Source organism: Myotis nattereri (genome assembly GCF_964212035.1).
Source record: "Myotis nattereri genome assembly, chromosome: 11".
Lineage (NCBI taxonomy): Eukaryota > Metazoa > Chordata > Mammalia > Chiroptera > Vespertilionidae > Myotis > Myotis nattereri.
Genome location: NC_138086.1, coordinates 25,201,386 through 25,227,785, shown reverse-complemented (window position 1 = coordinate 25,227,785; position 26,400 = coordinate 25,201,386). Strand labels below are relative to the sequence as shown.

The 26,400-nt window shown below is 41.4% G+C and overlaps 1 protein-coding gene across 2 annotated transcripts in view; it reads right to left on the bottom strand.

Moving 5' to 3' along the window:
• Window positions 1-26,400, bottom strand: part of EXOC4 (exocyst complex component 4) — a 750,050-nt gene that overhangs the window by 213,135 nt on the left and 510,515 nt on the right. The window contains exon 12 of one of the 2 annotated variants that reach the window (XM_081102441.1): window positions 9,284-9,548. In XM_081102441.1, coding sequence (XP_080958567.1) covers window positions 9,284-9,548 — 265 coding nt within the window. The remainder of the gene's footprint in view (window positions 1-9,283; window positions 9,549-26,400) is intronic. The other variant, XM_081102440.1, reaches the window with a different exon arrangement.

The following is a 26,400-nucleotide window of genomic DNA, read 5'->3' as shown; positions in this document are numbered from 1 at the left end:
TTGCCCCACCCTGTATGTATAGACAGGGTGTTCCCACAAATGTATACACACATGTTGAATAATTATAAAGACAGTGTTTACTAAAATACATTTCTTTTTTAGAATTATCAGTTATTAAAGTGTGTATACACTTTTGGGGACACCCTGTATATGTAAGTTTTTCTCTCTCCTTGCTGTGCAGAAAGCTACTTATAGAAATATAGCTAACCAGCACCTTCCCTAAGAAAAGCAGCCAACCAGACAAGACCCTATTTCTTTTTCATCCAGAAATAAGACTACAAAGATATTTGTAAAAGGCAAGTTGATCTACGGTGTGCCTATTCCTCTTGTATGAAAAGTCATCTCTCACCTGCTCACATCCCAGCCTCCTTCCTCAACAGCCATGCAGACCTGCTCCCTGGCAGTGTTACAGCAATAGAGGCACTACTGACAGACTGGTCACAAGCATGAGCGGGCCAATTTGCTGTTCTCTGACACTTATTTAATGGAAACGTTTGAATGGGTACTTTTAGAAATTGGACATTCTTTTAACAAGGCAACTGCTTTCCCACTTAATACATTTCTCTTTATGTTCAGATTTTCTAAGAAAGATATTAAAAACCTATGAATACCACCACGGTAAAGAGCTTAGGGAATAATTGGAAATTCATATCTGGGATGGCTAGTGAAGAATCAAGATGACCAAGTTTGTTCACTCTGAAACAAATACAGCAAAGTATTCATTATAGGATCTAGATCAGTGGTTCTCAACCTTCTGGCCCTTTAAATACAGTTCCTCATGTTGTGACCCAACCATAAAATTATTTTCGTTGCTACTTCATAACTGTAAAGTTGCTACTATTATGAATCATAATGTAAATATCTGATATGCAGGATGTTCTTAGGCGACCCCTGTGAAAGGGTCGTTCGACCGCCAAAGGGGTCACGACCCACAGGTTGAGAACCGCTGATCTAGCTGGTGAGTGATGTTCACTGAATAATTTTCTTCACCCTTTTTAGGTATTTAAAATATTTTCGAAATCAACTGTAGAAAAATATTGCCAGGTTCTTACCGTGGTTATCTAAACAAACTTGGTAAACACCAGTGCAGCCAGTGAATGGGAAACACTGGCCATGTCTGCAGGTGTTTTCTTAGCATCCCCTCCCTTTAATGCTAGTGGATTTCCTGAGCGATGTGATCACGTGGGCATGTGGACTAATAGCAGCAACTATAAAACAACTCGATATGTTGAGCAGGTCATAAGGCACTGCTGAACACATGGTCCCACGTCCATTTCTCTTTGGTCTATGAGGAAGTTGAGCCAGCATCACTTTTGCTTTATAGATCAGGGGTGGGGAACGTTTTTTCTGCCAAGGGCCCTTTGGACATTTATAACATCATTCTCAGGCCATACAAAATTATCAACTTAAAAATTAGCCTGCTATATTTGGTCAAACACTTCATTTACTCACCCCTAATGCCTTGGCAGGGCCCAGACCAAATGATTTCGTGGGCCTTATATGGCCCTCGGGCCTCACGTTCCCACTCCTGCTATAAAGGAAATGAAGCTCAGGGCAGGTAAGTGGCTTGGGTTTGTCTATTGTCACTAAGCTGACTAGGAAGGAGACCAGATCCCTGTTTTAAATGCTTTTCCCACCAGGCCACGATAAAATTTGCATCAGTTATTTTTCTGAAAGGCTATAAAGAATCACAACAGAAATTCTACAAACATTGAAATGTATTGACCCAGTAACAGAATTAATAATACAAAGATAACAGCTAAATAAGACAATCTGAAGGTGGAGATGACTATTATAAAATCCCCAAAGTCCCATCAGTCATGAAATAGTAAATTTGCTTGGCTGCCTCAGCAGTGAGAATAGGTCAGTGATGAAAGCCACGATGACAACACAATCAAGGCAGGATGAGGGCATTTTCTCCTTCACCTTCCTGGGTAACCCCGACATGGCCACCAGGGGTTGGTTATTTGAGGCCCTTACTTGTCATGAAGAGGCCAAACAATATCAGCAGCAAGTAAAATAAAATAATAAGAGTAAAATTCAAAGAAAATCAAAATGCAAACTGTGTTATTTCTTTAGGTCTAGGTAGACACTGAAGAATCAAATTAGACCCTAACGCATCTTGATTCTAAGAATTATTTTAGTACAGTGAGACCATTAGCACCTCCTCTCAGAGCTATGGAGGGACTGGGGGGATCAATCGATCAGCTCTGTTTTCAACTTAATGATTCGCATCATGACTTCCAGCATCCCTTAAAATTCACTAATCTGGTTACGCTAATAAAAGCTAAATCTGTTCTGTACCACACAGTGGAACGGCAACAACTGGCCGTGATGCAGATATCATTCAAATGCCACATTTTTCACATTAACATAACCTGATGTGATGAAAACAATCTGCTGTTGCTGCTGGCCACACTTCCTTGGGACCCTAGCAAGAGGACTGGCGGTACCTCATCTCAGCCGGAGAGAGATTGGGTTTGGGCATCAGTGTAATTATCTCTCGCTCATCATCACACTGTGAGCAGATGTGTCTACCAACCTTCAAGGAGGTTTAACCCCTGCTCCAGCAATCACTCAGCCTACTCAACATTCATTTGGAACCTTGTTGATGCCTAGAATTTAGACCATCCTGACCCTGTTGCCTAACACTGCTTCCTGCCAGAGGGTATTCAAGGCAAATATAGCAAACTGAATATATTGTGTTCTATATAACTTGCTTCCAATTAGCCGTAGTAGGTTAAGCAGTGCCTGCCCCCAAATAAACTCCCACACAGACCCTTGGTGTGACCCTTCTAGGATACGGGGTCTTTGCAGATGTAATTAAGGACTGAGATGAGATCATGCTGGCCTAGGGCGGGCCCTAAATGCAATGACAGTGTCCTCGGAAAAGCCAGAAAAGGACAAATGGAGACACAGATGAGAAGACCAGGTTACATTGGAGGCAGATCAGAGTCCCATTGACAGAAGCCAAGAATCGCCAGGACGACCAGAGGTGGATGAGGCAAGATCCTCCTCTAGAGCCTTGGGGGGAATGTGGCCCCTGGAAATTTGGTATGGGAACTGGAGGATGTATCTCCACTATTTTAAGCCACCAAGGTTTCGGTAATTCAGATGGCAGCCCCAGGAAATGAACACACTGGCTTTATTGGTCATTAACCCTGCACGCTGCTTTTGCTGCTAATAAATGGTCTGCAGAAAAACACCAGGAACAGAGAAAGGAGGTGATACAGTATCATCTCGCTGCCACACAGGGCAGTGCGAGGCTGGAGGCAGAGGCTACCAGGTGGGTACTAGTGTATGAAGAAATGGAGTGGGTAGACAGCACGGTGGCACAGAGAGGAGACACGCTGAAATGTGGGCAGGGATGGCAAGGATGGGGGCAGGAGCCAGGGGTCTGTACAGGTGAGAGGTAAGGAGCAGGCAGGGAACATGTATCGGAGCAGCCAATGCTGGGATTCACCTGTGATGTGCGGAGGGAAGGAGACATGGTTTACAGTCATCGTTCCACCTGGTCGTTAGAGGTGACCCCTGTGCTCCGGTGGCACATTTACTATTCTTGCGTTGTAAGGAGGAAACAGGTGCAGAGTGGCTAGCAATTTGGTCCTGGCCACAAAGTTTTCAACTGCAATGTTGGGATTTAAAGCCATCTGTATCTGCTTCGAAGGCTTAGGTACCCAGCTTGGTTCAAGGATCAGAGAACCCGCTCTTATAAGCCCAACTGAATTAAAGAATGTCTGGACTATAATTTTCAGATGCTTCCTCTTGGGCAGTAATTGATTCTCTGGCAAAGACAGATCCAGGCCAGTGGCACTAATCCTGGCTGCACCTTACAAAACTCGAATGCCCAGGCCCCCTTCTCTGGGGTGGGGTCAGAGCAGTGATGTTGCAGGAAGCTCCTGGGCTATTCTAACAGGCACTGTTGTTGAGAATCACTGCTCTAAACCCTCGGGTACCAGTGGGCAGTGTGACTGGCTAAGGAAGAGAGTGTGGTGTTTGCGGGCTGACTATAACCACTTCACTCCTCAGAGGGAACCTGACCAATACTGGGGCATCGAGGAAAATGAAAATATGCTTTAAATCTTTTGAGCGATCACCTACAAGTTTTACTTGCACAGCTTACTGGTATGTTTTTTTTTTTTTTTGCAGGAATTTGAGCCTAAGCATAGAAAGCCGCCTCTGCATGAGCCAGGAAACATAGGCTCATCCTGTGTTTGGAAAGAACTTTGAAAAAATTCAGCGATGTGCTAGACTAGGAAGTAGCTTCTGCTGCCACAGTAAATATTGTTTTTACATTTCTGGGCCTGTATGAAACAAAGCTGAATCGTTTAAGTGACTACTGCTCTCCACGAAGCTAAGAGCACACAGCGTGAGGTTCCGTTTCCAAACCGCCAGCTGGGTGTGGGGGTATTATATAAGGAAAGGCTTCTAGAACTTTACTCTCCATCAAGGCACCTGGGAGGCTGGTTATAGCAAGGCTTCCTGGGCGCCAGCCCAGAGTGGAGTGAGGTGCAGGGACTTGCGTCTCTCCCGGCTCGGGAGATGCTGATGCTGACAGTCCCTGGACCACATTTGGTGCTACCCTGGCACCGGCCACGCTTCTCCAACTCTAATGTGCATGCAAATACCCTGGTGAGGCTGTCCAAATGCAGATTCTGACTCAGAAGTCTGATGTTCTTGTCCACAGACCCTCTCTAGGTAGCAAGGGTAAAGCATATTCCATCAGGGGTAGGGAGAAAACTGGTACCTTTGTTCAAGCATTCGGGTGCCCATGCAGCATTGTGACAGGTAAAAGGTAAACACCTTAAGCATTACCACTCTTACCCTTTTTTTGGATGGAGACATTAAGGAAGCAATAAATTAAATGATGCCTCCACACCAATAGTAAGTAGGAAACTGAGTGGCTGTCTCCTGCGTCTCAGGCATGAGCAATTTGTAGACTCCTGTAGGCAGATAAGGCGTGAGAGGGCATCCACTTCAATTGACTGTTTCTATAGCTCCAGGTGCGAAGGCTAGGAGCTCTGACTCAGGAGAAATGAGGAATGTCTTAAGAGATTTCCTCATTTTGAGGCATCAGGCTTTGCCGTGCACCATGTGGAAGCCATTTTTTAAAAGGCGGAATCTCAGATGGTGAGAGCATGAGGTATATTCAATCTTGCCTTCAGATGGACAACATTCGAGGCTTGAGAACGATGACATTTTAATGTAAGCATTGCTCATAATCTTCAGCCCAAGACCACAAATCTTACCCCATGAGGAGAAAGCATGCACGCGCATGTCCTTGTACCAAGGAAGCTGCCATTAATTCTCTCCTTGTCACTTAGTCATCCATTTATTCACTAGTGAGCATCTTGGTAGCAGACACTGTTCCAGAGCTAGGAATTTAGGAGAGAACCACCTGCAACTAACATCTGAGCCACACTGTGGGCACAGAGGCCAGAGATAGCTGGTTCTGTGCTTTCACTTCTCTGTGAGACAATATAGGAAATAAGGGATTTAGAGCACTGTGGGCCTAACTATGGTGAGAGCCCAGCCCCCCACCTGCTGTAGATTGACACTTTTATAAAATACAATAGAAATAATTTACTGCTCCTCAGCTCGGCTTTGGGCAGAACTCATTCAGAGCGTGGCCTCCAGGGTTAGGCTCCTGGGTTTGCACTACAGTGCTGGCACTTGCACGCTATGTGACCAAGGGCAAGCCATTGAATTCCACTGTTTCTCAGTTTCCTCCCCACAAAGCTGCTGCCCATATACAGAAAACACAAGTCAAAACATAAAGCACTCAGGATAGTGTCTGGCTCACAGTAAATGCTATTAAAGTGTTAACTGTGATCATTACTACTGTCTACAACTATTACTATTATTACTACCTTCTATTACTACTGGTACTGTGCTCTGTATTATTTTGGGCCAACACTTGAACAGTTGTTTCACCTATAAAGTGGTGCTTGTAATCTCTTTCCTTCTATTGCTTCCTTCCCTTCTATGAACTCGGTGCCAAGAAAGTGAAATCACCATGTGAGGGCACACGATTGCCCATGGAAACTGCCCCTGTAATGGACTCTCTGTGCTTCCCAGATGCCAGTCCAGAGGGGAGGGCAGTGTCCGGGGTCCCTGCACCTCATCACAGGTGACAGCAGCCGTGGGAAGCTGTCCTCCATGCACCGAGACCCAGCTGGGCTGGTGCTACCTGATGCTGAGCAACCAAACCACAGTCTAACAGACGGAGCGACTTTGAAGGACATTTGAAAACTTCATGTAATTGAATGCTTCACCCACCTGCATTTTTTCACACATGCACAGATTTCCCCAAATTCCCTTCTTGACAGCTGTTTTGGAAACTCAGCTTAAAATTTTCAGAATTATTTCTTACTTTTTCTTCAGATTAGTCACCTACAATTGGCTGGGGATCACAACATCCAGGTGACAGAGAAGCATTTGAGAAATATTGAAACTTGAGCTTGGGAAATTTTCTTAGAAAACAATTTACGGTCATTTTAAAGCAAGACAAAAGCTCAAGATCTGAAAGGGGAATAACCATCACTCCAGTTCCTTCGTAAATCTCCTAAATCTGAGACTATGAAACAAATTTATTAATATGGCCTAATCATTTTGCATTCTCATAAAATAAAAATTTTATGAAGAAAGAGAGGGCAACAAAACAACCAAATAAGACACAACCAAAGAAGAAAGCGAGTGGGCTGTAAAAACGAATTTGGAGATTACTAACGTGAATGGCCTAGTTTCAAGACTCACTCACTCACATGAAATTACCACACTGTGACTAGGTCAAAGAGAGAATAGGTCAAATTGGAGTTCTTCTCTGGCCTCAGAATGAATGGAGTTACTGATTTAAGGAATGAGAGGGAAAACCACACAACATTCAGACGGCATAGTGACATGTGCAAAGGGCTGGTGATGAGGTTGGGAGGGATTTGACAAGCATATGGGGAGACTGCCCAGAGATGTAATTCAGTATGTGGCCCTGACATGGCCCAGATAGCAGTCAACTGGTTATGAGTCTGAATGTGTCTTTGCCACTCGAGCCGAAAATGGTAATGTTTAATAAGCCAGCATCTTTAGTTCACAGACTCACTCTAGGGACCTTGCTGTAAATGTCATTTAAATTCAGTACACCAAGCACACTGTAGGTGCTCTATACAGCGGAGAGAGTGGCACTGTAGGGGCACAGATGCTGAGAGGTGTCCTGACAGAGAGGAAGTTAATGTCAAACAACAACAAAAAATATTAACAAGTCTGTGTCAGTCTCTATTTCTTATCTTTTCCTCCAACTCTGCAATTATTTATGAATCTCAAAACTTATTCTCTGTGTCTATCCACCTCTCCACCCTCCATCTCTCCATGCTTGTATGCATTCATTCAGTAAATTATTTATTGAGTGCCTTCCTGCTGCCTGGTACTGTATTAGGCTTTTAGAACTTACATTGTAGTTGGAAAAGACAAAAAATAAACAAGTTAGAAAATAAATGAAATAATAATTACAATTGTGTTAAAAAGGAAAAAACAAAGTCAAAGTGTTAAAATAGTGACGAGCTGGGGAAATCTATTTGGGATCCTAACAAAAAAGAGAATTCCATTCAGATGATTCAAATGAAGAAATATTAAAGAGGAGATACTCCCAGGGGTATGGGCAGCACTGACAGAAGCAACAACAGCTGTCCTGGTACCAGAAACCAGCAATGGCAGAGAGCAGCGATCAAGGTCAAGGAGAAGAAAGGGTGTAGCCAGAGTCCACTGAGAGCTGCAGCTCTGGAGGAAGGGTCATTGGGCAGGACTGTTGCCGAGGGATGTGCCCACAGCCAGCACCATGATGCAGCGTGGAGAGGAAGGAGATAAGAAATAACCCAACCTCCTCCTCCCACCCTCCTACCTGCTGCTAGTGCTTCCTATTGGTATAACCTGATCCCAAGCCCCCTGGCAAGGGAGCTTTGGTGATATTGTCCACAGAGTTTGACTTTAGTGTTGAGAATGGATTGGGGACATGAATGGAGGAGGGGAGAATGGAGAATAACCAGAGAAGGGGACCTACTTAGGTGGGACAGTCAGGAAAAGCTTCTTTGTGGAGGTGACATTTGAACTGAGACTCAAGGAGGAGAAGGTCCCAGCCCTGCACAGAGCCAGCGGAAGAGCCATCCAGCCTCTGTGATTCTCCCTTCTCTAGGCCAGGCTCAGTACACATCCCTCACCAGGAACCATGTCACACAGACCCCGACAATCTGAATGAACCCACTCCTCGGTGTGATGCTACAATTCAAGTTCCGGGAGAAGCAAATGGCGCTACTCGATTTTCTCAACACCATGGAAGCGTCTGCTCATAAACGAGAATGCTCCTATCTAGGACACTACCTATGAAAGACACAGCGTTGCTATCAATTCTAATGTGCACAGAAGGAAAAATCAAGAAAGCTATATACCCAAAGGCGGGTAAGGGCAGCCATTAAAGCAACTGTAGCTTCCTTCCACTGGTACAACTTCTCTTTGAAGAGTGAAAGCCTTCCACATTTGCAGATATCCTCATTTCATGCAACTTGGGTAAAAAATGAAGAAACATTTTTCTCTCTTAAGTGAAAAAATGCCAGGAAGATTCCATTTCAATTACAACTGTAATAGCAATCAATGTACAGCCATAATTTAAACTCATACTATTTTCTTTTAGTTTTATATTTGTCTTTATGTCCCCGGATAAAATGGATACAAAATAAATACCTTCAAGCCTATGAATCCACATATCTACTGAGAAATTATTTTATGTCTGCTGCCCAGAAACCATTTCTTTATACAGTTAAAGTAAAAGTTTCAATATTAATAAGACCATCACTTAAACCGAAATGGTATGACTTTGAAAAGCCAGTTTGCTGGTAGGTTCAAGTTCACTGTGAGCTGGCCAAGTCCTTAACAGCTCCTGCCCTCCAATGGATGGGTACGGGGGTTTCGGTGGGCATCTGTTCGGCAGGGTGATTTCCTTCCTGTAAGTCCCAGCAAGGGCAAATTCCAGGCAAATAAGGAGGCCTTGCCTGCATGTTAATGAGATATGCGTTCTACCATATTCAAAGCTATCCACCTTTTTCTTAAAGATCCTAAGGAATTTCCATTATCTCTATATTAGTCCTAAATGTCCTTAGTGCCTATTTAATTTATTTCCTCTTGTTTTGTCCCCAGTGAATATAAAAACAGATGGCAATTCTTCTTCTGTTTTTTAATTTGAAACTTGCGAAGGCCATGAAAACTGTTGACAAACAGTAAGTTCAAAGCATATCCTTACCTGCAGCAGAGGGCGCTGCACGCCCAGCACCTTCATGGTGTCCGCGTTGGCCAGGATCTTCAGGGGATCCGATGTTTTCGTGACTCCTTCAATCTCCTTGTTGATCTCAGCCAAGACTTGATTGAGAAAGATGTTTTTGATGTACACAGTGAGGAACTCTCGGAGAGGACACTGTTTGGCTGGCCCAAGTCCCAAGGCATGCTCAACTTCCTGAATGAACCTGGAAGCCAAACAGGAATGGTTGTTACATGTATCAGAAAGATGGCTACAGAAACATGACAAAACCCACATGGGTATCTTTGGACTAAGGCTATTTTCATGGAGGGAAGCAGGGAAATTCCCAGAATTCTTAACAAAAGCAGCTCATCACTCTATAATAGTCATATCCATATATATCCATATCTATGTATATATATATATGTATATGTGTGGATATGTATGTGGATATATACATATATATATGTGGATATATATGTATATATGTTTTAATATATAAATATATGTCATCTTTCTCTATATAACTATTCATCTTTTAAAATGTTATTTCACTAATTAAATAGAAATACGATGAAATAGAAAATTACTTCTAACCTGGGGTGAAGAATAAGAGATGCACAGGATATTTTTATTAATTCAAGAAGTAAATAAGAATACAAGAAGCAAAGCACAATCAAAGAAAAACAATTATGTGCAAATTTAAAAGCACACCCCAAACACTACATATTTCTCATTGAGATTTTTATATGTGTAGATAGAAATATGTGTGTGTGTGTGTGTGAGAGAGAGAGAGAGAGAGAGAGAGAGAGAGAGAGAGAGATGATACGTAAGTTGGGAAATTACAAAGTGAACAGGATGGGAGGTGGGGGCAAAGAAGGACTTCAGCCATATTTGTAATGATCTATTTCCTTTACTAAAGTACTTAAAGCATATATAAAGGATTGTTAATAACTGCCAAAGCTCGGAGATGAGTGTGCAGTTGTTTGTCATATTACTCTTTGTGCTTTTCCATACTGGCAGTTCTTGCTTTGCATGTTTCTGATATATACAAATTTAAGTTACTACAGTTAATGCCTGTCTTCCAAAACCAAGATTCAAATTCCAGTTAACAGTGTTTTAACTGTGAGTAATGGCATAAAGTATAAACTCGGAGGCTAGCTCTTCAGTTCAGATACCTCTACCAGAGTAATTGATGTTCACCATGATCAATGATCAATCATCTCAAAATGTAATGGTGACTGATCATCGCACATCTGTTATTCAGTTCATGTACAGACAGCAAAGTCTCTCAGTGACATGCCCATGTGATATTTTACAAAGGATAATTAAAAGGGAATTGGTCAAAAATGGTAAAAGTACAGAAAAAAACTAAAAGTGGTAACAGTGGGAGTGAAGTTTGAATTCAATGTAAATGGATTTATAGAAGCAAAAATTGACCATAGGAATATTAACATTACCCCCATTCGAGAGGCAAATGCAGTCAGAGTGAAGGTGAACTTGATCTAAATAAATGAGGAAAGTGGTTATGACAAAAAGGATGAAGGTGGCCCAGAGGAGGTATGCCAGCCAAAAATCTCACATTATAAGAACTCTTGGAGATATTTCATGACACTGAAAATCCAAGAATAAAATACTGGCAGTTGACCCGAACTTTGAAGGAGGTGTGACAGTTCACCAATGCACAGGAAAGATGCTCACTGTGTATTGTAAGGTATACAACACAAAGAAGATGCAAGCATTTTTCAACTACTCTGGACAAGATTTTAACAAAGAAATTAAATGTTTCTAATGCCAAGTGGACGAAATACATTGTTATATGTATACATATCTGTATACATTTATAACAGTAAGGGAGTTTTTAATGTGTTGTTAAAATTTGTAAACTCATGAAACCACTGTGATTTCCCCACTGATTAAGACTCTCTGCAGGTAATGTTTACAGTTCCACAATGCTATGCAAAGCAGGTTACCAATTTTCTCAAAAAAAAAAAAAAAGGAAAAGGAAAAGTGAAATGAAATGAAATCAAATGAAATAAAGACAACAAAATGAATGACTAACTGGGAAGATATATTTGCAACCTATATTACAGATGACAGGTAGGGGAAAACAAACAAGTTTTGTAGAAAAATGACCAAGGGCACAAAAAGACAGCTTACAGTGAAAGGAAGACTGTGGTCAGTAAACATAAGAAAATATTCTTCATTTCATTCACAATGAGAAGAAAGGGAAGTAAACTATACTGAGATGCCATTTTAGCATCTATGCATTGGCCAAATTCCAAAAGTCTGAAAACACACTCTGTCGGCCTGAGTGTGGGGAAAGAATCATTCTATAACGTTGATGGGAGTGAAAAAGTACAACCCTTATGAAAGGCATGTTGTCATGATCATTCAACATTACACATGCACTTCTCTTTGACCCAGAAATCCGACTTCTGAAAAAATTTTCGGACAGCCATAGCTGAACATGATTACACAGGCCAGTGTGGCATTATTCTAATGGCAGAAGACTGGAAACAACAAAAAAATCCATCAGTCAGGGATTCATCAAATCCACCAATGTATCTGTACACTGGAATACCATGCAGCAACCTCAACCCTCCAAACATGGAAGCTGCGGGGGCACTAACATGTAAAGGCCTCCAGGATATATTAAGTGAGAAAAAGAGCAAATTGCAAAGCAATTTGTGTTCAGTAGTATTTATATTACACTGACTTTTGTGAAAGAACTATATATCCTCATTTGTTTATTTTCTTATAAAGACACCCTGGGAAGACTCATAACAAAACTAAAACTGCCCAGCAAGCATGGCTCAGTGGTTGAGTGTCAACCTATGAACCAGGAGGTTGTGGGTTAGATTTCTGGTCAGGGCACATGACTGGGGAACATTCAGAAGGTAGCTGATCGATGATTCTCTCTCTCATTGATGTGTCTCTTTCTCTCTCCCTCTCCCTCTCTCTCTGAAATCAATAAAAATATATTTTAATATTCAGTTTAAAGGCTAAAACTGAGTACCTGTAGGAAGCAGAAATGGTGGGGTCTGGAAGAGGAGTGGGAATAAGATTTTTCAGTTACAACTTGTTTGAATCATGTGATTTTAAAAATCATGAATGAATTAACTACTCAAATAAATTTAAATTAGAAAATGAAAATCACCTACACATGTCAGAGACTATATTTCATAAACTGCTTTCTAATTAGATCACATTTAAAGTTTAGTGTATACATGTTCCTTAAGTTTAGCTGTTTAGCCTCTGAAGTGTTTCCTTCACTTAATAAAGAAATAAATTGTGGTTAATTGTGCATATCAGCAGTTACACACTCCATTAACCCCCGGGTGTGCATGTGTGGTGGGGGAAGGAGCGAGCACACATAGGACTATCATGAGGAAAAAGCAACCCAAAGAATTTGGGGGAAAGGCAGAAATTGAGAAGTGATGAGAAACAGCCACAGGCTTCTTAATTGATGTCATCAACATGGAGAGGGAAATAAAAATACAACGCAGACAAAATATAATGAGTCTTTAAGAAGAGTGAGTGGAAGAAGGTAGGGGACAATGAAGACATGGAAGTAGATAGCCAACCATGGCCATCATTTTCAGATCTCTGATTTCCGCACCCTGCTCTGTGGGCCCCTTCTCATCTCATCTAACACTCAAATCATCCACCAGGAGCCTCTGGGGCCCCTTGGTGGGCCTGTGAAAGAAAACCTCTGCTATTAATCTGCTGATGTGTAAATATAGCAAAGGTCTTATTTTATTATTTTTAATATTATGAGAATCAATCATCAGAATCCCAATTTATTCTTCTCAATGGGACTTGGATTTCTGAATATTTCTTACATTTTCAGTATCTTTAACATTAGAACACAATTTTTAGTAGTTAATCTGTTCCTAAACTAGAAGGCTCTAAATTATCCCCCTGTTTGTGTTTTCTGGTCCCTCATTTGCCTTTGTGTCCCTAAAGTATCGAACTGCTCTGAGCACACTGATGGAGGAGTTCCCGTCACTTGCCACTGAGTGATTTCTCTCAAATACAAATCACTTATTCCCTAAAGCACACACATCCATCTAAAACGACACATCCAGGCTGATGCTGTCATCTCTGACTGGAGGGGACCCATCCAGCATGTTCCCAAATCTGCTTTCAGAGCTGCGAGGGCCCTCCCTGTGCAGAAAGTGTGAAATATTCGTAAGAGAATGAAAGAGAAAAATTAGAGCTGTCTTATCAGACCGCTTTTGTACTCTAGTCAAAAATGGGTAGCAATTGCATTAAATAGGCAAACTGCTCTTTCTGGGGCAGGAAGGACACTGAACCAACACCTTCTCAGGCATCTGGGAGGTGAGCCAGACTCCTGGTCACGGTGGGGAGGAGTGATCTAAGGAGGCTGAGCGGCCAAGAGCAGGCCTGAGAGTCTGAATCCTGAACGTACAGGGTTGGGCAGATTATTCAGCTTCGCTTTATCTTAGCTTTGTATTCTGTAAAATGGGTATAACACAGGACTGTCCTGATAATTAAACGAAGAGATGAAAGTTAAGCACTCAGCACAGAGGCTGACAGCAACTGCTAAGGAAATGGTAACTAATGCTATTTGTATAAGTGACCAAGGTCCCATGTGGCCAGGGGCCAAATTGCTCAGGCTGTATCCTCAGTGAGTAGTACTGGCTAGCACACAGTAGGCTCTCAGGATGTATTTGGCGAAGAAAGTGCTGAATAAAATAATTTACAGACCCTTTAACTTCAACCCATAGTTCCTGAAACGGGCATGTCCTTGCTGACAAATAATATCCTCTTCTCAAGAATGTGAACTAGAGAGCCAAATAAAAAAATTGTTTTTGAAAAATATCACCCCATACCTCCACCACCCCAACGTTAATAGTTGCCTCTCTCTAAAAGAGCATTCTCTAGTCCCCGCCCACATTCCACACTGCTTTTTACTTTGCATAATTCAGTTGTTTCACATTACTTTATATTCTGCTCTTTTGCAGAGTATCAGAGACTCATTCATCCCCTCCTGCTAATGGACACACATTATTAAACCAAACATTGATTAGGAAGCAGCCGTGCTGCCGCCTGGTTTATTACAGATAATCCCACAGTGAACATCTTCATTTTGTTTCTGTTGAATTCTTTCCCCAAGTTATTGGCAGGACCTCCTCATGGTGGTTCATGAGCAAGTCTGTATTTTGTTTCCCCCAGTCCCCACAGTACACCGCATGGCTCCTTTCCCCATCAAGGACTTTGAAGATGATCTGCTGAGTGGGAGGCAGGAGAGTGGAGAGGAGACTCATCAAAAAGCCCAGTTTTTCTCACACTGCTCCCAGTCAGCTCAATGGAAGTGAGGAGGCATTGAATTCTTAGCAGTCAAATGAATCTCATTAGGAAAGAAAACACTTCACTTCAAAGGGAAGATGAACACAGATGGAACCCTGTCAAAAGGGTATTATCTCATCTCACGAAGTGCCTTCATGTTAGGGATTTCCCATCTCTGTAAGTGATGAGAAGGCGAACAAAAAGCCGAGGGAGAGCTATACAGAAGTGGACAGAATGAGACTCGAAGGAAAGGATCTACATAATGCTATATGGGAAGCATTTAATTACAGGATTTCGAGACATCTTATTCAGATCAGCTTCCTAAATGGAAAATTGTAAAGTAGGATAAAACAAAAAAACAAGTGAGAGTAGACAACCTATTCTCATTGCATTTGAATGACCAAAGCATAGATCTTATTCCCGACATTGTAATATTGCTACTTGTAAATATTTAACCAGTTTTCTTTTCAGAATTTCATCAACTATGGGCCTCCTAAAATACGTACAAATGTATCAATATTTTAAGTTTATTCTTTTTTTATACAAGTCTATGTCCTTTGGACTGCATACAGGAGCACACACTACCTATATTTACCCAGGATTTTCAAGATTTGTGTCTTGATTTGATTTCTATCCAGAGAAATTATAAACTAATTAAAATTTCACACAAGTTTCCCAGGTCCTTGCTTAACTCAGCCTCCTCCTCATTGCAAATTCTAGTTCATTGCGAAGCTCCATTTCTTCCATCTCATCTCAGCCACGAATTGTAGCTGTTACCAGCTAGAAACAGCCTTGAACACAGAGGGCCTTGACTGTGTTTTAGAAGTGGCAATGATATTTATTCACTTGAATAAAAATAGCTGCTCATAGTAAACATGTACTCCTTACATTCACACCCTAATGAATTTCTTCCGCTCCATGGCCAACATTATCAGTAATGGGACAACCGGATATCCTGTGTCTCCTAACAGCATCACTTCTCTGGTATTCTTGTCCTGAACCCAAAAGTTGAATAGTCATGGGGAGACATCATCTTTCCATAAAATCAAAATACAAAATTAAAAGTGAAAATTTCAGGAAAATTCAATTCAGAATTCTGGATTTTGGAGTGCAAAGAATTTGTCCCTGTCTCTCATGAACAGTGTGTCGGTGTTTGCTGTTAATTATGCTTTCAATGTATACATTTGCACATAATCTGTATGATACACCATACAAAATTTCAATGCCCTTCACTCTGATATTTCCTGACTTTGTTGTATATTATTGTATACATGTTTTGGTAGCGTAGGCCGAATACTGTACACAGAGTATTTATCTGAAAGGCTTGGGGATGTTTCTGCCGATCCCGTGTATTAGAACCACTGGCGATGTGTGATGTATCCCACTGACCTACATTCTGCGGATCTCTCAGCGTATCACTTCACTGGTCTCTAATCTAGCCTGCATCTGCACTGAGAGGCCATGCTAACCCCACCAAGAAGCTCTGAATCTCTACTGCTGCAGAGTAGCTTTAGAGACATTTTTAGAAATCTGAACCATCTTCCCTTTGTGTTAGCCCAAGGTTCCTGCGTGAGGATCTGCGTGATACGTATGGGCCTGCGGAAGCTCTGCTTAAGTAGCCGAGTACATTCCAGGGTAAGTCCAACGGCCCATCCTCACTGTGCACATTTAATAATGTCGTATGACACAGACATTTCTAAATGTATGAATTTAAACTTAAAACAGCGACACACTGTTCAGGAGAGAGACATGAATGAATTCTTTGTACTCCAAAAGCCAGCGTTCTAAATTTGAATTTTCTGCAATTTGCACCTTTGATTTTGTGTTCTTGTTTCATGGAAACAGTGCAACCAACAGCAGTAATCACAACCCTATAGCACGAATGACACATGAATGACAAAGAGAAAACAAAACTACATTTCCCCTCATATCCAGTAAGTAGGAATAATCTTTGGGCAGGAAAGATGACGCCAAGCAGTGCTCATAATAGGGTCCTGCTGAGGACCCTTTCTGCAAGTCACTCCAAGGGGTAGAGTAGACGTTTTTGAGCATCTATTTCCAATCCCTGCCATGTTTGATGTACATGGAAAAAATCAATCCATAACCCATAATAAAGCCATTCTGACACGAGCCCATCCTTGCCTGTTAGTTGTACCCAGGGAAATGGGCCTTTGGAATCAAACTCTGTGACGTCACACCAAAGGCCGGAAACAACTCAGGATGCAGAGAGATGCTGCCCAGTGAGCATGGCTCCTTAAAGGTATTTCTTACTCAGTCACGCTCAGACACGACATTCACGGCACAGAGCAAACCCAGAGCAGCGTGGGCTCAGAAGGAAAGAAGCCTCAGAAGAATTGCTTGGAGATGAACTTGCCTGGATTATCCGACTCAAAAAAGATCCTTCAGAAATGATTTACAAGGGACTCATTGAGAAGCAGCAGCAACAAGCATATTTAAGGCCATAAATCAGTGGAACATGATAACTGGAGAAAAATCCATGAAGGTTAATGCACATTTGGAGCCCATTTGCCTCTTAATGCCCGGGAGTAAGTCACTTGGCACAGCGGGGGTGGGGGGGAGACTCCCCAACAGTCTGCACTCGCTCATGCTGAGGGTAACCGCTCTCTGTGCCTTTTGTATATGAAGATTTTCTGAGTAAAAGTGCACAATAAGCTCATCGTTGCAGAGCCCAATCATGTCCTCAGCCCAAATCCCTAGGAGACAATTTGCTGAACTAATGAAATAAACAAGGATTTGGATGCTCTTATTTGCAATGAGTAAAATGCATGCCTAGGACTAGAGGAGAAAAAAGGTAAAAGTCATTAAATAAAAGGAGAAAAGAATATTACCTACGAAATGTGAATTCTGCAGGCCTGTAAACAAATTTAACTAGAAAAAAAACTTAACCTGAATATATTGCAAGTGATTTTGGACTACATTTAGAGTGTTCCCTCCAGACGAAAAGCACTTTAGGCAAAATAAAGTAAGCCTCTTTAAATGACAGCTGTGTATATTTTTTAACCACATAATTTAAAATTGATATAATTTAAGCCCTAATCCTTAATATTAAGCAGTCTTTTTGAGCCAAAAAGTGCATATAAATAAGTTAATAAATAAGGATTATGGATATAAAACTCAAAGACAAATATGATAATCCTGCTCTTCTGACAGTCCTGGGATTGTTTGTATCCTTTCCATTTATCTTAATTGTAGTAAAATAACCTCTCCTTTATATTTTTTATTATAAAAGATAAGGCTGTCAGAAAAATTTTCAAGAAAAATTATAACTTATTATCAAGTGTCCATCATAGTACCTGAAAATTATATGTAATATATTAAATATTCTTTTGTTGTTATTGTTGTTAATCCTCACCCAAGGATATTTTTCCATTGAGTTTTAGAGAGAGTAAAAGTGAAGGGGAGAGACAGAGACGTGCCTTTGACCTGAATCAAACCTGGGACCCTTAGTCCCCAGGCCGATGCTCTATCCACTGAGCCACATCCGTTTGGTCTTTATTTATTTTTTAAAATAATTCTTTATTGTTGAAAGTATTATATATGCCCCCCCCCTTTTAAATTAGGCTGAGAGCTAATCTCTCTTCTTTTAAAATATATTTTTATTTATTCCAGAGAGGAAAGGAGAGGGATAGAGAGATAGAAACATCAATGATGAGAGAGAATCATTGATCGGCTGCCTCCTGCATGCTCCCTACTGGGAATCGAGCCTGCAGCCCGGGCATGTACCCTTGACCGGAATCGAACCTGGGACCCTTCAGTCCACAGGCTGACACTCTATCCACTGAGCCAAACAAGCTAGGGGCATATGTTCCCTTTTTTCTCCCATTACCCCCCTTCAGCCCCCCATCCATTTGGTCTTTAGCTATTCTAGTGCAGGATACGGGGCAATGGCCAAAGTACCTGCTTCTCTGTCAGTAGAAGCAATACTAATAATTGCTAGCATCTATTGAGCTCCTACCATGCCTGATTGGACAGCTTTGTACGGATTACTTTATGCAATTCTTATAATAACTCCATGAGGTCTGTGCTATTACTATCTGCATGTTACATATCCTGAAAGTGAGCAAGTGAAAAATAACAGTAACATTAATGGCTGACAGTTACATGGTACTTACGATATGCCAGCACCCTTACTTCTCATAACACTATGAAGTACAGGGCTTTCATAATTGTCATTTGGAAGAAGAAAGGAAGGCATGCAAAGCTTAAGTACTTTTCCCAGGTCAGCTACTAAGTGATGGGGCCAAAATTTGAACTCGGGCAGTTTAGCGGCAGAGGCCAAGCTATAATGTAGCCTTGTAACTTTGCTGCCTCCCAAATGTTCCCCTTTGGGTAATGACTCATAAAGGGGGTTGGTAGGGAAGGAAAATCAGCAGAAGTCCATGCAGAAAGCCCTCGAGTGTGGACTCATGCAGCAGAACCTTGTATAGATTGACAGGGCCACAATATTGCTAGATACAAAATACCTGAATATACGAAAGACTGAATTATTTCCCTTAAAATACAATACATCTTATCCCACGCCCTGACTTCTCTCTCCAAGCTCCTGACCTGCATTTTTAATCGCCTATTAGATACTTTCAATTGGATGTCCTCTTGATAATTCAAACTCTGTCTAAAACGAACTCATCATAGCTGCCCTCCCATTATCATTCCTATGTTCCTATGTTCCATTTCTGTACCATCTCATTTCACTTATGGAGGCTTAAACTTAAATATCTTTTATTTCTTATTCTTATTTTCAGCCTTGCCACTCATGTAAGAAGCTAGAGACATCCTCATTATATTATCTTTTGTGTACGTGCACTTACTCACTGTCCATTTCTTTGTTTGAATAAGCAATACGCATGGAGTATCTACCTTAGGCCACGCATTGTTTTGGTGCTAAAGCTTCCACAGGGAAAGAACCCTGCCCCAAGGATGCCACTCACACAGCATACGACATGAGGTGCCATCTCGATTAGTCCCTTGTTGGAGTCTGGGCAGACATTTCTGTGGCTCCATTTGTAACGTCCAGTACCATGACTCAGGCTTTTATTAAATGAGATGATGTAGATGAATGGGAAGAACTTAATTTAAGGTAATTTCTTTCCCAGGCCTCCCTAAAATAATCTCCTGACTGGTTTTTTCATCTTTAATCCCTCCTTCCTTCAATGTATCTAACATACAGCTGCTACGGCATAGAACATATAACTACCTGCAGTTCCATGAATGCACCACATCCATATCCGCTTGGCCTTTAAATAATTGAATGCAAGTCAGAGGGCAATGGCATCCTTGTCTCCAGGTCTTGCACATGCTGGCTTATTTGCAAGAACATTCTCCCCATAGATCATCCCCCAACAGTCACCTATAGCCAGTAGCTTAAATATTACTTTCTCCAGGAGGCCTTCTCCCTGGAGTCTCCCCTGAATTGCCTTTCATTTTGTCCCCACAGCACCCCAGGTCCACAAAAGACTCCTGATGAGGGGTATTTTCTGCTGGTTTGTAAAGATTTTGAGGAGAGGGAACGTGTCCTGTTCATTGCAGACAGTCCCTAGTAGGCACAAAGAAATAAGTCTAACATGTATCCATTTCTACTCATCAGCAAACTTGGCTTTCTGTATACTCTTTACATAAAAAACACACACACACACACAAAAAACCCAACAACAACAAAAGCCTCTTCTCATGGTATTTCTGTGGTCTCCTTCTCCATCCAGGCATTCCCTAAATCGTGGTAGAGAAGCTGGAATGGAGGCTTGAAAGCTGTCACTTTCACTGTAACCTTCCTTCAAGGACCAATCAGAGCCCACTCACTCATGGTTTCCCCCCATCTCTTTAAACCACATTATTAATTGAACTACTTTACTTCATTACACAGTGTTAGTCATTCCTCTCCCTCTGTTTTCTCTCTCCTGTTGGAACTGAGCTGGAGCAGCCATGGTGCCCACCCGTCTGTGCGTCACATGCGACGCACTGAACGACGCACTGAACGTGATGGCAAGCACAGTGGATGTGGTGAATAGCGTTCTAGTGAACAAAAGCACGGTGTTCCTATCACAGACGAGGCCTGTCGGGAAAGGCCGGTGCTTTGGAAAGGGTTACACTGCACAGCTTATTTTAAAGGCTGTGATTTGGAAAATAAATGCAGAGTATTAAACAAAGTGAAAAGATGGAGATAGTGAAGGAACAAAGAGAAGGTTAAGAAGTGAAATGATCCAAGCACTGGGTTAAATGTATCAAGGAGGCGTTTTAGGTCAAATCAAAACATGTTTCCATCCCTGGCCCCGTGAAATTTAGTGACTGTGGCCTAAGTGGGTGCTTCTTGGGTACCAAGGGCAGATGTCAGAGATGAGGTATTTCCTGTGCCAAAACATGGATTTTGAGCCTGCTGGGGTCAAATGACAGCATGTTGCTGGAGGAGAAGGCTGGCCAATGGGTCCACTCCTTCACTGTTGCTCAGCAGAATAGATTTCTTTACATTTAATAAATGGACGCTTTGGAAAACAGTGTGACTGTCTCTAATGAGTCTATTTGGCAGTGAACCTTGTTTCTGAACTTAGCTTATGACTTAGCTTCTCCCACTCTACGATTACTGGCCCTCAGTGAACTGCCAGCTAATGCTCAGGGCTCTCAGGAAACGTACCTGGGAGACAGCAAGATCCCCTGTCAACAACTATGGCACACGTGAGTCTCAGACATTTCTTGTCCCCTAAACTTTTCTACTTTTATCTCCTTTATTCACAGGCTTAATTATTCCAATTAAGCCATAATAATATTCTCATATCACCGTTGGCTCCTTTCTCTGCTCCCACATCCACACGTTCCCAGACCAATATCTATAATGATCTTGCAACAATATTCACAAAGTTATTTCCACAGTGGCTCAAAGTTCTCCTCAAATTTACCTCCTACTGATCTCTTTCCTATTTGAAAGAGACTTGGTTTCTAGAGTCTCACGTTGGCCATCTACTGTCACATTACACTCTCAGGGCTTCTGCGTGACAAAATGCGCTGCAGTCACATCAACTTCATACTAAAAGTGAACGAAGCTAAACAGTTCTAAGCCATCTCCGCTGGGTTCTACTACTGACTGTTGGTTCCACTATTATTATCCTACTTCCTTCCAGAGGCCTCAGACTCATTTCCTCCTTTAAAGTTAGTACTATAAATAGATCCACTTTTACATTATTCTATTTTATTCAAGTTTTCATATCCTTTGTAAGGCTAAATAAATGTTAAAAATTAGGCTAACAGCCCAGTTGCTTTGGCTCAGTTGGTTAAGTGTTGTTCCATGCACCAAAAGGTTCCCAGTTTGATTCCAGGTCAGGGCACATGCCCAGGTTGCAGTTTTGATCCCAAGTAGGGGGCGTGTAGGAGGCAGCCAATTAATGTTTCTCTCTCATATGGATGAATCTCTCTCTCTCTCTCTCCCTCTCGCCCTCTCCCTTTCCCTCTCCCTCTCCCTCTCCCTCTCCCTCTCCCTCTCCCTCTCCCTCTCCCTCTCCCTCTCCCTCTCCCTTCCTCTCTAAAATCAATAAAAAACATATCCTCGGGTGAATATTAAAAAAAAAACTACATAAAATGATGGAATATACAACATTTTCAAACAAAAACTGGCCTCTATAAAGCAATTTGTATTACAATATTATCAGTTCCTACAGAACTGATATTCCTCTGGATTATGTTGATGACAAATACCTAAAACACTCAGAAAACAGCTGCCACAGTCAGTGTCTGCACTTAGGCTATTCTGCTCAGTGAGTTACATGCTTGAGCTCATTGTTGCTACTAACTGCCGCTGAATATGCAAGGGACAGAAAAAACCTATAGTAGTTCAAACACTAAAAGAAAAAAATTCAATATAAGCCCTGGTTACATCTGAGAAATGTCTCCTGTTTTCAAAGCAATGGAAAAAAAAAGTAAGGAATATATGCTTTATCATAGCACAGAGATAAAATATATCTTAATGGAAAAATTATTTCAGAAAACTTTGTCTCATAGGAAACTTGTGAAAAAATGCCTAGCCCCTCAGACTAGCAACGAGCTCCCTCTGCTAGTTTATTTTCAAAATGATAGCAGACATAAAAGTGTCCAATTTTATGAGGTCAACAAGGAAAAATTATGGTCACAGGCATGAGAGCCACCGGCACTGGAATTAGCTTTGCATTGAGCATGTATGTATTCATATCGTCACTGTGTGCATTTATATTTATTAATACTGTTATGTGTTCTTATATCATTTCCCACAGGCATATTTTGTTTTGGCAGCTATATAACAAGCTCCTTTTAGGCAGGAGGTATTCATTGTAGTTCCTCTCCTTTTATAATAATCACTTATACAAGATCTTAGCACCTCACTAATTAATAGGGACACCAAGTCTAAATAAGTCACGTGGCTAAATGATGGTCTAACTGCAGTGCCTGTTAGCCCTTGCGAAGGACTTCCACATTCTTGAACCTCACTCTGCTTTGGGGGCTGTTTTGACAGTGATAGTTATTTGCATTTTACAAAGGAAGAAATTGCAGTTCAGATGTATAAGTAATTTGCTGACAGTCACACTGCTATCAAGTTTTAAGATTGTATCTTGAACCTAGATCTGACTCCTAAGTAGTGCGCCATTCTTCTACACCAAATTCTAAAAATGTCAAAGCCCGTATGCATTGGGATTCCGAATAAAGTAAAATAAATGGCCACAGATCTGATAATTCTAGAGACTTTTTCAATGTGCTCATTTCCAAAGATGGAGAGGCAAGTTTTCCACAACTAAGTTTTAGATATTGTGGTTTTAAAAACATTGGCAACGTCAAATGCATACAGCTTTGTTGGAAAAATGAGTGGGCAAAACACATGTGTAGAAAGGAGGGACATGAAAGGAGCTTCTACTATCAGTGTGTTCACTTCTAGAGCAAAGGACTCTGGCATGGTGCCAAGGCCATGCACAGGCCCCGGAGGCTGGGGGAGACCTGGAATTCTCAAAGACTCAGTCATAGCACTAGGCCAAGTGCAACATCTCCGTCTCCTGGCCCTTGGTTCAATGTCCTACTCTTCAATGACGAAAGTGAAAGAATAATTAGAACGTGTAGGTTTCTCTTTAAACCAGTTGGCCATTTATCTTAACAGCACAATCACCCTGCTAATGATATTAAGCTGGGTTGAACTAGAGGATTCTTTCACAGCAGAGTTCCCAAGGACTCCCGTTCCCATAGGATCCAGCCTTCTGTAGATGCGCCCAACGTTCATTTGCCGTAATGAAAGCCAGACACAGAATGGGGCCAGGCCAGCACAGTGGTGAAAACACAAGGGCTTTTGTTTATATTGAAAAAGAGCCCCGCTTAGTTAATCTGAATCTTCCTAACACCTAGTGAAATATTTATTAATGAGCATCCGCGCAGCAAGCCAGAAAGTCCTATTTGCATTCATTTGAACTATAAATAATTGAAGGTAGATTTCATTCCTTAAGTCATGGTTTCCGAAAATATCCTCACTAGCATGCTGGGGGGCGGGGAAGAGAGCCCATCAGTGAAGTAAAATGCATTAAATGTTGAGTGTGGTAGATGCTTTGCAGATCCTTGGACTACATGGACTATTTCTCAAGAATAAATAATGCATTATCCTGTTACACTCACCTCAGTGGAGGTGACAGGATGAGACACTGATACTTTTTCCTTATTTCTGTTGGTCAGGACTACAGGGACTGTATCTTGTTGTTCATCTGGCTGAACCAAACAGTAGTTCTCAGCAGATCCGGGTATCCATTTACTCACTCAGGGACCAAACATTTCATGTGCTTACTATATGGCAGGAGCCGCTACATCATAAGAATGAGAAATGGACAAAACAGAGAACTGGCTCTTAAAAGAGCTCAGGCTAACGCAACACTGAATCCAAAATATAATTCACACCAAAGACACTGGTCCAAAGGAAAAGAACTTAAGCGTTACACTCTGGACAGGCTAACGGGCTGAAGGCACAGCCCACTGTGTATTTGCTTGCATACCTCTCCCTCCACAGGACTGTAGGTTCCCTAAGGGTAGGGGGCTGGTCAGCTTCACCACTGCATTCCCCTCAGTGTCCAGCCCAGGGGGTTAGTAGATGATCAGTGCAGACTCCCTGCATGAAGAAGTAAGTTAAGTCGACTCTGAAAATGGCAACGATGTAAACCAGACAACCAGTGCTCTGTTTAGCTGAGCAGATGTAAAGAAAATATATATTCATTTGCTGTTGGCCAGTGTTAATGTTCATTTTATGCTGTATCTTCTCTACGAATGACAATTAGAGCTAACTTCATGTGTGCAAGCTCTAATTAATTCACAGCTTTGAGTCTCTACCTGTAGAAAGAATTCAGAAATTACAAACAATATTGCTGCTAAGACAAATTGTGCCTCTTATTAGCTGGGTATGCTACTGTAGGGGTAGGGAAATAGGTCTATCCATTATTCATAAAGAGCAAATATAACATAAGCAGCAAGAGAACATAAGCATGAGGGGATGCTAGTAAATCATGTCCAGCTCACAGCCAATAAGAAGAAAATCATTTCCAAATATCGTGCACGCCTCTCATCTCATCGCTCCCCTTGGAAATTAGCACAGGGATAAACAGCATTGCCAAGGAAGCAGTGAGCATGGCCAACGAAATACAGCCTCCTCCACGCTCTCTAATCACCCTGAGCCCATATGCCATGTCCGCATCACCGGCCCCACGATGTTGAAGTATCTGGTGGGCGTCTGCCACGCATGCTATGGCTCTTGGCCAGTTGTCATGTAACACTTCTTTATCTGAAAAAAGAGGGGCTCGGTCAACTCTGACCACAGGCTGAGCCATTCTATTCCCCGAGGTAATTTACAAAAGTTATAACATTGGAAAGGACCAACACATGAGATGATCTTACAATTTTTCTCCCTTGCTCTCTGACTTGAAAAGTTATGCATGCTTGACACATCGTAGTATTGTTACGAGAGAACAGAAGATGCTTGCCTGTTAGGTCTCCACACTGAGAAAAAACACTCGTTTTAATTAGATGTTAACACTGTCAGTTGCTTGGGTCACCTACACCTTGAAGGCAATGGCCAGGGGATGTCCCTGATGCGTTTCCATAAATCAACTTCTTTTTCACTATTGTTTCTAAGACTGAACGTGTGCAACAAAAGAAAGAAAACCATATCAACAGTGGACTGAATATTTACTGCAAGGATATTATTTAACGATATGACTATTACTTAATACTGCCTTATGAGGAAAATAAAAGCGATATTATTAAAACAAAATAGCAAAACCTTTATTCTTATAGCTGTTAATCTTTCAAATGGAGCATCATAAAGAGAAGCAAAGTAGTTATTTCAGATCTTCCTAGGGAGAAAGAAGACCCCCTATTTGGTCAATTAATTCTCTAGGAGAAGACATTGTCATAAAAATGTTGAAGGAATCCGAATAATTAGAAACAGAATAATTGACGGATATATTTATTTCCAAATGTACAAGCAATATACCCATCTACCTATCTAATCTAAATATGATATTAGAGAATCAAAAAGGGATGAAACTAAGTAATACTCATAATGTTTGAAATGTGTCTTCAGAATTTTGGAGGCACGTTCATATTCATTACCTAATTTAATGCCAGTGCTACGTTGGCACTGTTATTTGGGAAAGCAATGTGTTAGAGAGGGAGGAAAAAGTACAGGATGAAAGAATGGCTGGATGAATGAATAATAGAGTGCATTTCAAAAAACTACAGCTAGCTGACTTACTAATTTCTTGGTATTTAACCTGTTCCTTTGATGTGCATTATTCCCCTTAAATTGC